The 13023-nt window shown below is 35.4% G+C and overlaps 2 protein-coding genes across 2 annotated transcripts; both read left to right on the top strand.

Annotated features, from left to right (window-relative positions):
* The first annotated feature begins 1426 nt into the window (after positions 1–1426).
* LOC109241760 (hexokinase-2) lies at positions 1427–6740 on the top strand. Its single transcript, XM_019408539.1, has 9 exons — positions 1427–1943; positions 2873–3023; positions 3113–3295; positions 3927–4001; positions 4126–4281; positions 4382–4480; positions 4649–4779; positions 5579–5660; positions 6086–6740. Exons 1-9 carry the CDS (start codon positions 1672–1674, stop codon positions 6416–6418), a joined length of 1482 nt encoding a protein of 493 aa, XP_019264084.1. The 5' UTR covers positions 1427–1671; the 3' UTR covers positions 6419–6740.
* A 1995-nt stretch (positions 6741–8735) lies between these two features.
* LOC109241751 lies at positions 8736–10637 on the top strand. Its single transcript, XM_019408523.1, has 3 exons — positions 8736–9043; positions 9301–10018; positions 10632–10637. Exons 1-3 carry the CDS (start codon positions 8751–8753, stop codon positions 10635–10637), a joined length of 1017 nt encoding a protein of 338 aa, XP_019264068.1. The 5' UTR covers positions 8736–8750.
* The last annotated feature ends 2386 nt before the right edge of the window (positions 10638–13023 follow it).

Consider the following 13023-nt stretch of genomic DNA (forward strand, 5'->3'; position numbering starts at 1 on the left):
ATATTTTTTTTTGGGCTTTGGAGAACCTTGGTCAAATAGATTATAAGAGTGTAACATGCTAAAATAGATTGAACTATATTAATAATAAAACATTTCTGCGGTGGTCATAATTATATTTAAGTTATTAAATCTTTTTGAGTAAGAAACATGTTAGCATCAGGTGAGGTATACGACTAAAATTGGAATCAATATATTTAGTGGATGTAACATGCGAATGTTGCTGTTGCTTATGAAAGGTCAACTATATATTGATTCAGTATATTTGTGTGTGGTCAAAATAAAAGGTCCAAGTCGTCCATTGATGATGTGGTAGTTATACCGTTAGCAGGCTCTTTTAATTCTGGATTAAAGTGAAAAGTAGAAGTTTCATAAATCATCATCTTTGGACTCATACTGACTTGTCAAGGTAATTAATTTTGGTTTAAATTAGAAAAGCTCTAAGAAAAAGCTTTCCTTTTTACACAAAATTCAAGGGAGTTTATTTTCAGAAATGGATATTGTTTTTCGAAAAGCAAAATGATCTAAAGCTATGTTTTATAAAGTACGTCAACAAGTAAAACTAACAAACAATTTTTTTTTCAAAATTATTTTAAATGCCATAATTTCTTACAAAACCAAAGTATGATTAGCTCAAAATGTCAAGTGCGTGAGAAGAACATATTGCCCCACAAAAAGAAAGAAAAAAAAGTTCATCCGGTGACATGGACATTATACATAGTACTGCCATTGTTTTGAGTAATAAATAAATAAAGAAAGAAAGGTTGTCTGAACTCACAATTTTATTTAAAATGTGAAAAATATGCCCGGTTAAGCAAAATGTGAGAAATATTAAAACTGGGGTAGGTAGGTGATGCAATATTCCTATGCCTTCAACACAAAAAGATCCACGATCAAATTTTGGTCATACTCTAAAGAACTCAACACTTTAACATAATACAGTAAATAGAGGTCGATCCAGGATTTTAAGTTTATGGGTTCCTACAAAAATCTTGAATTAATATACAATACTAACTGGATGAACGGAATGAGTTCCAAGCTAAATATTCTTGTACATTTAATGCATTTTTCAATACAAATACAGGTTCTAGACAAAAGTTCACGGAAACCGTAGCTATTAAATCGAATCCACCCTTGACAGTAAAACCTCTCTACAACAATCATTGTCTATAACAATATTTTACTATAATGACCAAGTACTCTTTGGAGCCAAATTTTCATGTTATGTCAATATATATATTTTCTAGAATAACACTTCACAACAGCAATAAAAAAATTCTCGTCTTAGTACAGACATAGACTCACCAATTTTATTACAATAAAATTTACAACTTAAAAGGAATAAAGTGTACAATTAAAGTATTTTATAAAATTGCAAGTAGAATTGTACCACAATTCTTATACTTATATATATACGTAATGATGATGTTAGAGTGAAATCCAAATGTCTGAAGAAGGGTGGCTCTGCTGCATCTGTCACTGCCGAATTTCCCTCACTCCCTCACCTTATAAAAAAAGCTTCCCCTTTTCTCTCTTTTAATTAATTAATTAATTAAATTAATTAACTGTATTCAACATCTCTTGATCTGATCCCTATTCCTAACTAACAACAAGCTCACAAATATCCGTAATCTCTAATTCTCCTTTTCCCTCATTTTTCTTTAGTATTAAGGGATGAAGAAGGCGACGGTGGGAGCGGTGGTGGTGGGGGCGGCGGTGACGGTAGCTGTGGCGGCACTCATCGTCCGGCACCGAATGCGGAAATCGAGCAAGTGGGCACGTGCGAGGGCAATCCTGAAAGAATTCGAGGAGAAGTGTGGGACACCAGATGCCAAGCTGAAGCAGGTGGCTGACGCTATGACGGTGGAGATGCACGCCGGCCTTGCCTCTGAGGGCGGCAGCAAACTCAAGATGCTTATCAGCTACGTCGACAATCTCCCCACTGGGTTAGTTACTTGATTTTTTTTTCCTTTTGTATCAATTAGTATCTAACCCGTCCGTCACCAAAAAAAAAAAGAGGGGGAGGGTGGGTGGTGGCTGGATTTGGAGTACGAGGTTAACACATTATATATTAATTCCTTATTTGAAAATAAATTAGAATTTTTGTATTTAGAAATTATATAAAAAGTACTAAGTACTATAGATCATAGTATGTGAAAGTGATTGGAAAAAAGCGCAGCTATTTTAATGAAACGAATTGTGGCAGAGGGGGTTGTTCATAAAGACATCAATTTATTGGGAGGAAATTTAGGATTATTGCTTATGGTATTCGAGAAATTGATTAGAAATCTAAAAAATTTCTCCTGAAGCATGGCGAATCTTTTGACAAGTAGATTCCTTTGAATATGCTCAGTCTGAAATTGTGTAAAAGGTTTGCCCTTTATGATTTTTCTTTTAATGCTTAAATTTGGAAGTTATGCTATGTAGATATCAATTCCCTAAATTTGCATTGCAACATTCACAAGATCCTTTGCTGTTCTTGTTTCTTTCTTACTTAACATATTCGCTGTGCTCTAATTAGCTACTTAATCTAGAACAATGTTCAGAAAGCTAAGTTCCATACATCAGAAGGTGCAGCGTGTAGTTTGGTACTCCAGTGCTCATGACCTTGTTCTGGTCGTATTCCCGAGTCAATTTCGTGTCAAATGAATTCTCTTACGAACATGTGGTCAAAGTAAATTTCTTTATGATGTTATGATCAATGCATTGCAGCTTCATCCCCCTCCTCTTTAAGTACATCTAATTTTTATAAGGAATAACTTTCAGCATTGCTTGCAGTGAGGAGAGATTTAATTATATTCTGTATAATGGTTACTATATCCTCGGTAAAAGGAAAATATATTAATGTTTGTTTCTTTGATAAATTTTGTTTTAGCGATGAAGAAGGAGTCTTTTATGCATTGGATCTTGGTGGAACAAATTTTCGAGTATTGCGGGTGCAATTGGGGGGGAAGGATGGTGGTATTGTCCATCAAGAATTTGCGGAGGCATCAATTCCTCCAAATTTGATGGTTGGGACTTCAGAAGTAAGTATTTTGACCTCTTAATTTTTGCACCCTTTTCTATTGTTTAGCTCCTCATGGCTTTTGATCGTTTGAAGTCCATATGATTTCAGGCACTTTTTGACTACATTGCGGCAGAACTTGCAAAATTTGTTGCTGAAGAAGAAGAAAAATTTCATCAACCTCCTGGTAAGCAGAGGGAACTCGGTTTCACTTTCTCATTCCCAATCATGCAGACTTCAATCAATTCTGGAACTCTTATCAGGTGGACGAAAGGTTTCTCCATTGATGACACGGTATCCATTTCCCTCGCAACTCCATATTTTTTGTTGTTTTCTGGAGGCAACTGTGCAAATTAAAATGAAGTTTCTTGTTCCTAGATGTGGTTCTAACTATCCGCTCTGCAGCTTGCTCATGTTTCTTTCAACTGATTACAATGGACTTTTTGCTAGTTCTTTTAGACATATTAATCGAATGGGTTTTTCTAGCTTCGATTTGATGCAGCCTGCTGATTTACTTTTCCATTCATGTATTTTGTGTTTAATCTGAAACTAAAGTTTGATTTGTCAGAAATACAACTTTAAGGTAGTTTCAGATTGAGAAACTCATGCTTTTCCCTGTTCTAGATATTTGGTTTTGGAAATCTTAATCTTTCTTTTGGTTGATGGATGTAATGAGCTAGCATGTCATCAACTACGCTTCCCCGATTCTTTTTCTGTTATGAAAATCATTGAAGATAATTTACTGTTTGACGGTACTCACGTTGTTTGCAATTTAATAAGTTAATTCAAGCAAGTTGCATCAGTTGATATCAAAATCACTATAACAACTAAGGTTATCTATTATAATTATATGGTTAGATTAAATTTTTTCGTATTAGATTTAATGAAGTGAAAAAAATAAGCTCTCATTGTTACTGGGTGACAGGTTGGACAAGATGTTGTTGCAGAACTGACAAAAGCCATGCAAAGAAAAGGAATTGATATGAGGGTGTCGGCGCTGGTAAGTTTGCTTAATGCCGCTCAGTAATATCATTCATTTTGAAGGTTGTTTTTAAAAATAAATCTTATGTATATTACCTAGCTTAGTTGTAAAAATTTGATTTTGAGTTACTTGTTGATGAAAGGTGAATGATACTGTTGGAACACTGGCTGGTGGTAGATTCTCCAGTAAGGATGTATCCATTGCTGTGATATTAGGTACTGGGACCAATGCAGCATATGTGGAACGGGCTCAGGCAATTCCCAAGTGGCATGGTCCTCTGCCTAAATCTGGAGAAATGGTTCGGAAACTTTAAAGACTATTGATCTTCTTGGTCTCCATCCACTTGTTTGGTATTCACCATTGAATAGTTGTTGAGGGCCTTCTATCTTACTTTGTAGGTTATCAATATGGAATGGGGTAACTTTAGGTCCTCCCATCTTCCCTTGACAGAGTACGATCATGCAATGGATACAGATAGTTTAAATCCTGGTGAACAGGTAATTGTTTATTGTTTGTTCATTTAGGCTAAGCTTGACTATGATACATATAGTTTAAATGGTGAACAGGTAATTATTTATCTATTTGTTTATCTTTTGTTCATTTAGGCTAAGCTCGATTATGCAATTAACTTGATAACCTGGGGGTCTATCTATCTATCCTAACAGATATTTGAGAAGATATGCTCTGGCATGTACTTGGGAGAAATTTTACGCAGAGTTTTACTCAGAATGGCTGAAGAAGCTGGCATTTTCGGAGATGAGGTCCCTCCAAAACTCAAGAATCAATTCATATTGAGGTATTTCTTAGTAACTATAGAGTTATTACTAATCATTTTGTGCAAAACACACTGTTAAATTCCCCTAACAACTGTTGGTCAGTGCTTCTCTTGTTAAATTTGAATTTTGCTTGTTTTCTTCTGTTGCTGTCCTAGTTTGTCAGTTGATCAAGCTGGAGTATGATTCATGCATTAATGAGCTTTCATTGGTTTTTTGGTACTTTACACAGTTGTTTTGGGGCCATAGGCACTCGTAATTATTATCAAGTTTAAATTGTCTATTTTCAACATGCTTGCAAACATGTTTCATCTCTCTACCAATTAATGAACATTACTTATTCTTCTCTTGAAATTAAATAAAAAATTGCATCCAATATCTTATATGCTAATACTACTGGATACTGATGTGTACAGCAGAAACAGGATAGAGCTGAAAATTGATGAAGCATGCTAATTGATCAATAAATTTTCTGAGGAAGCATGCTTATATTCAAATGATAATTTGAGGATCCATGAACTCCAAACAATGAATTTTTTGAAAAAAGAAACAGGAAAGAAAAGAGTACTGGCAATGAAATGGATTTATTAACTGAGCATATTGTCTAGATTTCTGCAAATATTCTTCCGGAAACAGCCTCTCTGCCTTCTTGAAGGTAGGGGTAAGGTTTGTGTACACTCTACCCTCCCTAGACCCCACTTGTGGGATTACAATGGGTTTGTTGTTGTTTGTTTGTCTGCAAATATTGAAGTGTCTATCTTATTTGCCTGTTTGCTTCATATTCGAGAATATGCTCTCATAACAGTTTAAAAAAAATCGCAGGACACCTGAAATGTCTGCTATGCATCATGACACATCCTCTGATTTGAGAGTGGTTGGCGACAAGTTGAAGGATATCTTGGAGGTATTAGCTCTTCGCCATAACCAATACCTCTGAAGAAAAAAAGAAAGAGAATGAAAATGAAGGCCTTTTGGTTCATTTCACTTATTATGCTTCTTCTTAGTTTCTCTCATTTTCAATTAATGTTGTGTGGCTTACTATTCCTTCTACATTTATGTTCACGGTATCATTTCTTTGGTCATATCGCTTTGGAGCAAAGAGAACTGTTTTAGTTAGGACTTAGTTTTTCAGTAGTGTTCCTACGTACAACATAAAGGGGAAATTTCTGATGGTGACAAATGAAATGAAAAATTTGGGTCACAAGGAAGCGGAAATCTAATTATTGATATCTGTCTCTTGTTCAGTGATTCTTTAGATTATAACTGTTATCATTTGATATCATGATACAACATGAATTGACACTAGACATGTTGTTCATCCTGCTTCAGATATCCAATACCTCCTTGAAGACAAGAAGATTAGTTGTTGAGCTGTGCAACATTGTTGCAACACGTGGCGCAAGGCTTGCAGCGGCTGGGGTCTTGGGCATTGTCAAAAAGATGGGCAGGGATACGCCCAGGGAAAGTGGTCAAGAAAAGATAGTCGTAGCCATGGATGGCGGATTGTATGAGCATTATACAGAATACAGAAAGTGCTTGGAGAACACTTTAGTTGAATTGCTTGGAGAGGAAATGGCAACAAGTATTGTTTTCGAGCACGCAAATGATGGTTCTGGCATTGGCGCTGCACTTCTTGCGGCCTCTAATTCCCTGTATGTTTAAGACAAGTCTTGAGAGCGATCAAGATGATATTTAGCTAGAGGAAACTCCCTTTACCTTTTATATTGTGCTTTCTCTGGCCTTTTTCTTTTGATTTCTCTCCTTTTTAGGTTTTTCTACCAATTAAATTCAGAATTTTCCAGCACTTGTACTTGGTTTATAGTTTAGGATATTACTCCTGGGAATGCCTACTTATTTCTTCTAGAAAAGGGTGCAAGCAAATTGTATAACGCGCAGCACTGCTGATTCTTCCCCTTGGTCTTTTGTTTTCAATCTGCGATCAAATTTTAGGGTTTAATAAAATGGGGTGTTAAGTTTTTGTTAAGACTTATCTGTTGGATGTCTGCGTATGTTTGCTTGTATAGCATGTTTAAGTGATTCTTATAACTTGTCGGCCAAGCTTCTTTTTGGCCCCAAAAAAGTATTTTTTCCCAAAGTTAAAGGTGTTTGGCCAAGCTTAAGGAAAAAAGAGTGCGTTTATGTAGAAGAGAAGCAGAAAAAAATATTTTTTTTCCAAAAGTACCTTTTGGTGAAGCACTTTTGAGAAAAATATACTTAGAAGTACTTTTTGAAAGCTTGGCCAAATACTAATTGCGGTTCAATAGTACTTTTCAAATTAATAAGTCAAACACAAATAGCTTTTCAGAAGTATTTTTTTTAAAAAAAATACTTTTGAAAAAAACATTTTTCAAATTAAGTTTCATTTTAGAAACTTGGCCAAACAATTTATTAGAGTAGTTTGCCCAAATTTCTAGTAACTACTTATTTTAAAAAGCATTTTTATCAAAGTAGCTTTTTAGGGAAGTACTTTGTGTTTAACAAATTCATTTAGGAAGTGCATTTTATAGTATTCAATAAAAGATTGTGTTTGGCAAATTTTTTCAAAAAGTGCTTTTAAGTCTATTTGGCAAGTTTTCGAAAAGTATTTTTTGGTAAAGATAATTTTGTTTTGAGAAAATTAATTTCTGCGCCAAGAATTTCTAGCTTATCCTCAACAGCGAAAAAAGAGAGAGTACTTTTGGCTTCACAGAAAAAAAAATAGGAACCTGCTGGTTTAAGCACTAAATGAAACCTCGTGATCTCAGTTGGCCGAATGATTACAGCATTTTTATCTTAAAAACTACAAAGGATCTTTGACTCGAAGATTATCTGCATTTGTGAAAGAGTAGTTACTCAACTTTGTCTTCCTCTATAGATGTAAACTTTTACAATTTGACTCAAACGACTAATATCTCCAACATTTAATTTGATGGTAGAGAGGCAGCACAACAAAGTCTCCCATCTTCATCTCATGCATCTCTACCTATAACTAAAGACCAGGAAAATGAATAAGAATTCGATGCACAATAAGGAAATGAAATAGGAAAAGCTACACTGTATCGCCGCTCCAAATGTAATAATCGGTAAAATGTTCATTATATATATATATATATATATATATATATAATCAGCGTAAATATTTTGTATCTTTGGCTAGCGAATATAATGATTTTTCACCGGTTTGTAACTTGCCCAATGAAATATGAGGCCAAGTTTAGGTGATCGTTGGTGTATTGGGCCTTTTTCTGTGGGCCAGAATCTAAACAGACCAAAATTTGGGTCCTTCAGGCCCAAAGGGTTTCGTCGACGACTTCCTACTTGGGAAAAGTACAGAAATAGCCAATTTAAATACAAACTTACCGAGCTGTAGCCGAAAATTAGACACTTACCAAAAGTAGCCCAACATTAGAGATACACGTAAGGAAGGATTCTTCTATCCGAGAATCACGCTAAAAATCCTCCTTCCTTCCCTGTGTGTATCAATTTAACAGATCACGACATTCTCTACCTCTGTAAATCACGGCATTCTCTCTCAAAAAATTCTCAAAATGAGCTCCAAATTTCACTCAAAATCGATCAATTTCACAATATACCTTCGCAATTTCTGTGTAGATACAGCTTTTGCAATTTCTGTGTAGAAGGAACTACGAACTGCAATCACAATCAATCAAGGAATTAGTGAGTTTTGACCTAATTTCAGCTACTTCTATGGCAAATTTACCAATTTTTATTTAGTATGGTGGCCGATGGAATGTTGACAACAGCTTTGTAGATTATAATGCAGACGTTGTAATAGTTACTCCAAATATAAGTTTTGAAGATTTTGTAGACGTGATTTCGAAACAACTTAAGATAGATACTTCATTGAATGATACTGAAATCAAATACACTGTCCAAAACAGTTCTCCGCCAATAGTGATACACAATAGTATGGGACTATGTGTATATCTTGAGCTGAAAAAAAAGCTCAGAATTTACAATGTATCCCCTTTGTATAACATCGAGTGAAAAGGATATGGACATGATCTGCTACAATTCCAATTTTGCTGTGATTTCCTCAGAATGTGCACAAAGCTCAGTTGTAGAGGAGAGATACAATGGCGATACAATTAAGATGATCGAGTTTGGGGATGGAGAAGACTGGAATGATACAGAATCTGATGAAAATACAATAATAACTGACCCTCAACACACAGATGTAGAAGAAGGTCAAATTTATACAGACAAGGCAACGATAATCAAAGTCATGAAGCACTTGGCATTAACGGAAAAATTTCAGTTTAAGGTGCATAGATCAAGTGAAAGCAGGTATCAAAATTTTTATTGTATAATTATGTATCTCAATGTATATCGTAGTTGATGTTAGAAGCATAATTATGCAGAAAATAAGTTGTTGCTTGTAAGTATGTGGCTGTACACTTTTAAATTGTGGTTGTCACCGTCTAGTACTGTATAGTCGTTGTATTTTTTCATCTAGTATTGTTGATTGCAGTGTGTATCACTATGTATCATTGTATTTCATGTCGCTCTGTTTATTGATGGAAAAGTTTATATCCTTGTCGTAGGTACTGCCTAGTATGCATCAACAACAACTGTGATTGGTATTTTAAGTCTTCGAGCCTGAAAAAAGCAAACGTTTTCAAGGTCAGAAATTTCAGCAAAGTGCACTCATGCCCCCTGAAAGACAGATCTTACGCACAACGTCAAGCTACTGCAAAACTCATCGGCAGTCTTCTGATAGACAAGTATAAAGACCCAAAAACAATATACACTCCTAATGACATAATTGGAGACATGAACAAGCAGTATGGTCTTCAGATGACATATATGCAAGCATGGAGATCGAAAGAATATGCAGTTCAAGTACTGAGAGGGAACCCAAGCGAATCATATGAAAAGCTGCCAAGCTACTTTTATATGCTGGTTCTTACAAATCCAATGTCGGTGGTAAATTTGAAAAAAACAGAGGAAGACTTGTTCATGTATGCTTTCGTTGCACTATATCCGTCTATAAAAGGATGGCAGTATTGCAAACCGGTTGTTGTTGTAGATGGAACCTTTCTTAAATCGGCATATAGAGGAACATTATTGATAGCATCAACACAAGATCCAGCAGGTAATATCCTACCACTCGCATATGCTATAGTAGATTCAGAGAATAATGCTTCCTGGGAGTGGTTTTTTACGAGATTCAAGGATGAATTTGGGGAAAGGGATGGAATGTGCATAGTCTCGGACAAGCATGAAGGCATTGAAAATGCAGTGGCAACATTGTATCAACAAGTACCTCATTGTGTCTGCATATGGCATCTATGGAATAATGTAAAAAAAANTCGGGAGAGCGCGTCTAGTAAATTGTCGTAATTACTCGGGAGAGATTTACGATAATAAGAGTGCTCATGATCGGTAGAGAATACTTAGGTGAAATTATAGAAGACATAACGGGAAGGATTCCGACAATAGGGGAAATCATAACTCTAGACCTCTTTAATCTTTTCTCTAACTCTCAGTATCGTTAGTTGTTAATTTACTATTTTAATTTGTTAGTTAATTAGTTAAACAGAAGAATCTTAATATCTATAAGTTAGGATTTGTTCAAGCTTGTCTTCTTGGTGATAGTGAACAGCTGTAGCTAAACCTTAGTTCTCTGTGGGATTAGACTCCGGACTTGTAAACCGGATTATATTTGCAACGACCGCATTGTCCTTTTTATAAGGCATAGTTGGGCGTGATCAAGCGGCAACATTGTATCCACAAGTACCTCATTGTGTCTGCATATGGCATCTATGGAATAATGTAAAAAAAAATTACAAAAAAAACCATTTGCTGCTCAAAGACATATTCTTTGCTATGGCCAAAGCATACACAGTTGAGAAGTTTGATTACCACATGGCAGAGGTAGAGAAAATTGATAAGAGGGTCAAAGATTACTTAAAGAATGTTGGGTATGAAAGATGGTCGAGAGCACATTCCACTGTCAACAGAACATTGACAATCACTTCAAACATTGCGGAGTCGATCAATGCAGCGCTCAAGGCTGCTAGGGAACTCCCAGTACTGCCTTTGCTAGACTACATAAGGCAATTGATCGGACGATGGAATGTTACAAACCTAAAGAATGCAGTAGAGTCATTCACTGATCTTGGAAAAAAATATGATACAATGCTGATGGACAATCTTGAATTGTCACATCAGATGAAGGTATGACTGGAATCTGTAGATACTTGTGCATAGAATATGTAATCATGCTGAATTTACGGATCTGTTATATCTTGAACCCTTTGTGTGATTCTGTTAAACTAGTGTCCACCTGCACAAAAGCAAAGGCTTTCAATTTAATGTAGCATTTATGCCTACCCCACTCCCGAAATATTTCTTGGTTTGACATGATATTAAGCTATTTTAATCTTGTAGGCTCTCTAGTATATGTATTTTGAGGGCATCTGCTTTGTCACCACTAATGATAGTTGATAAATTTTGTAGGTGACCCCTTCGACGAGTTACTTATATTCAGTACTTGACAAGGGTAAGCAGAGAATGTTGTTCCTAAAAGATCGAACTTGCAGCTGTAGAAGGTTTCAGTTGGATGAGCTGCCATGTGCACATGCTTGGGCAGTATTAAAATACAAACACATTGATCACATTGAGTATTGCTCGGTGTACTACACCACGAAGTACCTATTGAAGACCTATGAAATTCCAATTTATCCGGTTTCTGATGAAAGCACATGGGAAATTCCTGCAGAAGTTCTAAATGAAAAAGTATTGCCACCAGATGTGACTAAAACAATAGGAAGGCCAAGAAAGGGGAGGTGCAAGCCAATATCTGAAAGGGAACGAAAAAGGTCGATTAAATGTGGACAGTGTGGAGAAGAAGGTCACAACAGAAAAACTTATAGAAATAATCTAAAGAGAGGATGAAATATGTCAAATTTAGAATTACTTGTTATTTTACTTTACTGAATATCATAGAGATTTAGAAGAATGCAATATATCAAGAACTATATCATTGTAGAATGTCATTTGAATTTTAGATATAAATAAATATTTGACCTATCATTTAAAATCGTGTTGCAAGTTTATATTATACATCTGTTTGATTTAAAAAGAAGTTGTATCAGCTATGTATCACATTTGTATCATATATGTATCGCTTGTGCAATACATTTGTATCATCTATGCATCACTTGTGTATCAACTATGTATCTCTATTTATAGGCTCTTACTCATGCCTGCATTTGTGTAGTAACAAAGCTAACTAATGGAAAACAGTCGTAGCATCTAGAAAACTATGCAAAATAGTTTTAGAAATTTGCAAATATAAGTGGCTTCATCAATACATATTTGAAAACTGTGTATCATTTGTGTATCATATGTGTATCATATGTGTATCATATGTGTATCATGTATGTATCATGCGTGTATCTACAAGAGACACTGTATCACAAACTACCGTATATTTATCATATCTATAATTCACAACACAAAATCAAGGGAGAAAACACCAAAATAAACTAACTGCAACAATCCAATATCGCACTGAAACTCATTAAACCTTTATAACAGAACAAACATCTCATTTGCCATATGATTCTTAAAAGTATTCATAAAATTCAAACACAAACAAATCCGATCCGTCTTCCAATAATGACAACATAACAGAACAGAATACAAAAAACAAAATTATAGAGTTCATCCTACAACAATGACAAAAGTAACTACTTCTTCTGCTTCCCCGCCTTATTCTGTCGACCAATAATCTCATCATCACTTTGCGCATTCAGTTCCATCTTCTTTCTAGCATAATCCCACAAGAGAGCACCAAATCTGCGCCGGTGTGCATAGGCATTGAATTTTTTAGGAGGCTTCTTGCCCTCAATGAAATACTCGGCAAATGACGCCACAAATACATCGTAATCACTGCAAAAATAAAAAGAACGACAACTATCAAACTGCAGAATCTAAAAGCAAAACAGATTGTGTTGAAAGAAATTCATACGCTTCGACTTGTTCAGGCAATCCTTCAACCAATTTTACATCAAAGGGGGTAATCAAGTCTTTTAATTTGTAGACACCAGTGCGCCAATTGATATCTTTTTTGTTTAAATAGAAATGCGTGTGCACGAAAAAATGAGGCAGCAACACAGAATACTTGGACATGGCCTTATGAACTTTGGCTTGATGAGCAGCTCCACCGCGCATAGAGTCATACACATAAANTCAAACACGACAACCGCAAATACAATCGTAAAGTCAACTAGCAAAATAAAAAGAACGACGAACACTCG

The sequence above is a fragment of the Nicotiana attenuata genome, unplaced genomic scaffold, assembly GCF_001879085.1.
Source record: "Nicotiana attenuata strain UT unplaced genomic scaffold, NIATTr2, whole genome shotgun sequence".
Taxonomy (NCBI): Eukaryota; Viridiplantae; Streptophyta; class Magnoliopsida; order Solanales; family Solanaceae; genus Nicotiana; species Nicotiana attenuata.

What these genes read in the sequence shown, in the direction of transcription:
- LOC109241760 (XM_019408539.1), top strand. Translation starts at nt 1,672, where the DNA reads ATGAAGAAGGCGACGGTGGGAGCGGTGGTGGTGGGGGCGGCGGTGACG. An exon ending in ATATGAGGGTGTCGGCGCTG is followed by an intron (nt 4,002 to 4,125) that starts GTAAGTTTGCTT and finishes TGTTGATGAAAG; the next exon opens with GTGAATGATACTGTTGGAAC. An exon ending in GTTTAAATCCTGGTGAACAG is followed by an intron (nt 4,481 to 4,648) that starts GTAATTGTTTAT and finishes CTATCCTAACAG; the next exon opens with ATATTTGAGAAGATATGCTC.
- LOC109241751 (XM_019408523.1), top strand. Translation starts at nt 8,751, where the DNA reads ATGGACATGATCTGCTACAATTCCAATTTTGCTGTGATTTCCTCAGAA. An exon ending in CATAGATCAAGTGAAAGCAG is followed by an intron (nt 9,044 to 9,300) that starts GTATCAAAATTT and finishes TCCTTGTCGTAG; the next exon opens with GTACTGCCTAGTATGCATCA.